This window comes from Alligator sinensis, unplaced genomic scaffold, assembly GCF_000455745.1.
Source record: "Alligator sinensis unplaced genomic scaffold, ASM45574v1 scaffold741_1, whole genome shotgun sequence".
NCBI classification, from domain to species: domain Eukaryota; kingdom Metazoa; phylum Chordata; order Crocodylia; family Alligatoridae; genus Alligator; species Alligator sinensis.
Genome location: NW_005842212.1, coordinates 1,520,038 through 1,522,578, shown reverse-complemented (window position 1 = coordinate 1,522,578; position 2,541 = coordinate 1,520,038). Strand labels below are relative to the sequence as shown.

Below are 2,541 nucleotides of genomic sequence, written 5' to 3'. Positions count from 1 at the left end.
ATGAATCTCTGAGATGGTTTCAAAATCTGTGTTATGATGCAGTATCTAATTTGCAAGTGTTTTTCTGATTACATTTGTATTTCTTGTTTATTCCAATGAATTAGTACTTAACCAGATTTTCTGGATTGCATCCAACTGATGTAAATCATGGAATCATAGAAAAGTAGGGTTGGCAGGGACCTCAGGAGGTCACATCTAGTCCAACCCCCTGTTCCAAGCAGGGCCAGCCCCAACTGGATCATCCCAGCCAGGGCTTTATCTAGCCCGGTCTTAAAAACCTCCAAGGATGGAGATCCCACCACCTCTCTGGCAATTTGCCCTGCATTACAGCGTGCATGCAGAGGCGTGCCCCATAGTGCCAGTTCCTGCTCGTGGGGTGTGCCCCATGTATTTACAAGGTATAGTTCTATGGAGTAGTCATTTTAGTTGAGACTATTAAAAAAAAAATCAAAACACCATCAGGATGAAGCACCTGCTTTTTCAGAGACAGTTAAGACACCATCCTAAGCAGTGATCTTTTGAAAGCTGTAGCACCCAAAAGTAATCCTTCAAGGGAAGACAGACAAGTGCAGCAAATTTGAGCCATTTGTTCCTTGGAGTTCAAAACTGCTTTAAAAAAAGCAAGTTGAGCCCATTTCAGTTTACTGAAACAGTCCAAAAGCAAGGGCAGGGGAAATGTGTAGGTACACAGAAATTTGCGTGTCAATACCAGTTTCCCAAATAATAGTTTCACAAGATGTTTTCCATTTTTGCAACCACAAGAAATAAATTATGATTATATTACAACACACAGCTTCTCACCTTTTTTCCTGTCAGGTGCAGTTCTCCCAGAATATTATATTTTATGTAGTGTAACATGGTACCCAATATTTTAAACTCACCATGAGCCACATTGTTAATACAGTCAAGGTACTGTCTTCCATTTTCATCATACATATACTGGCCTTTTGCCCTGACAATCTTCACTGGATCTTCGGGAAAGAAGAGCTTGCAAGAAGACCTGGAGCAAACATCAAAAAGGCACAACTTAGCATGAACCTGATCACGCAAATCAGTTCTTTTCACAACAAAAATGGAGATGACGCACCCAAGCGAAGGCAGTCTGAACTACTCTCCTTCAGTCCCCTCCCTGGTGGTGCTCACCCCGCGAGGTTCCCTGCGGTCTGGATCCGGCCTTGAAAGGAGCCGAGGGAGTTTGACACCCCTGCCTTAAGAAGAAGAGAGATTTTGCTTTGTGCTCTTAACACTGAAGTGACATCCAGAGCCAAGGGCCTTCCACAGAGATCGCCAAACTCGGCTGTAAACTTCAGTCAGATCTGAAGCTTTGTGGTCCTCTCCTTTTACAGTATCCCAAACCTTCACGTTGTCTCCTGCAGCCTCTCGTCTCAGCTTAATCATCTCTGTCACCTTCCCTGTAGCCTTTCAGGACCCGACACGGCGGACGGAGCGAGGCATGAAAGTCATACGCCTCTGACCAGCACGGCTCTGCCTGCGGGGCTGTGAGCGTTAGCTGCTCTGTTTGATCGGCTTTCATGTATAATAAGCCCAGAACAGTCCCAAAACCTACTGCTTAAAGGAGCGGGAGGTGATGCGGTTCCTACACCATGAACTGGGGGACAAGGTCCCTTCCAGCCCCATGAATAGATTTAAGTCCAGGTAGTTAACTAATTTGGGGCAGCCCATTAAATAAGTTCAATATAACTTAAAAGAGGAACGTGACACTGTTCCTCATGGTTTTAAAACCATATTTTCCAGCCCAAGGGATTGGGGGGGGGTTTTGTGCATCTGCCTGGTCAAAACCCAGGGGCCACGGCTCTCACCACTGCTGCCATAAGAGCATATCCTGCTCACGCAATGCTGCCATCAGAAAAACAACCCCAAAGTCGTCAATAATGAAAAATACAGGAAAAGACAGGTTTTCCCGCTCTCCGCTACGGGACTCGGGATGCGTTTCCCAACCAGAAAACGTGCCTGCTTTTTAACCGGACCAGGGGCGCGTCTCGGGTGAGACGACGGCGCTTTTGGCTTTCCCGCAAAAATGCAAGACGAAGATGAAAAAGGAAAGGGTGAAGGAGAACTCGGGTCAGAGGAGCAACCTTCAGCCCATGAAACCTGTACAGCGTTTGGGAAGTGTGTGTGTGGGCGGCGGGGGGGAAGCGGGTGTATAGGGAAAGGGGGGGATACTCGTGTGTGTGTGTGGGGGCTTTCATTGTCTCTTGTTTTTAAGAAAGACTACACTCCCTCCTGTGGTCTGGTATTAAGGAACATTTGCACACAGTTACCCTTGGGCATTTCTCCCTCTCCCCCCCCCCCCCCCCCACACCACTTTGGAAAGCTGGTGTTTTACCAGAAAATCAGTATTCTTTCATGCATCCATAGATTTGGTTTACCATCTACCTTTTTTGCCTGTGTAACAATAAATAAATTGAGAGCAATAGCTACCTCCCCGAAAGACTGGGAGGTTAAAGAACTGTTAATGCTTGTGACCATTTGGTAGTAGTTGAGAGCAATACAAGTAACTAGATTATTTTTCCAATGAGA

General features: G+C 46.1%; 1 protein-coding gene across 2 annotated transcripts in view; it reads right to left on the bottom strand.

Annotated features, from left to right (window-relative positions):
- The window catches only part of LOC102378538 (5-phosphohydroxy-L-lysine phospho-lyase), an 11,739-nt gene extending 10,539 nt beyond the window's left edge, over positions 1 to 1,200 (bottom strand). The window contains exons 1-2 of one of the 2 annotated variants that reach the window (XM_006026849.3): positions 1,088 to 1,200; positions 882 to 1,000 (exon numbers count right to left, since the gene is read on the bottom strand). In XM_006026849.3, the coding sequence (XP_006026911.1) occupies positions 882 to 936 (55 nt within the window). In that variant the 5' untranslated portion in view covers positions 937 to 1,000; positions 1,088 to 1,200. The remainder of the gene's footprint in view (positions 1 to 881; positions 1,001 to 1,087) is intronic. The other variant, XM_025207841.1, reaches the window with a different exon arrangement.
- Between the last annotated feature and the right edge of the window lie 1,341 nt (positions 1,201 to 2,541).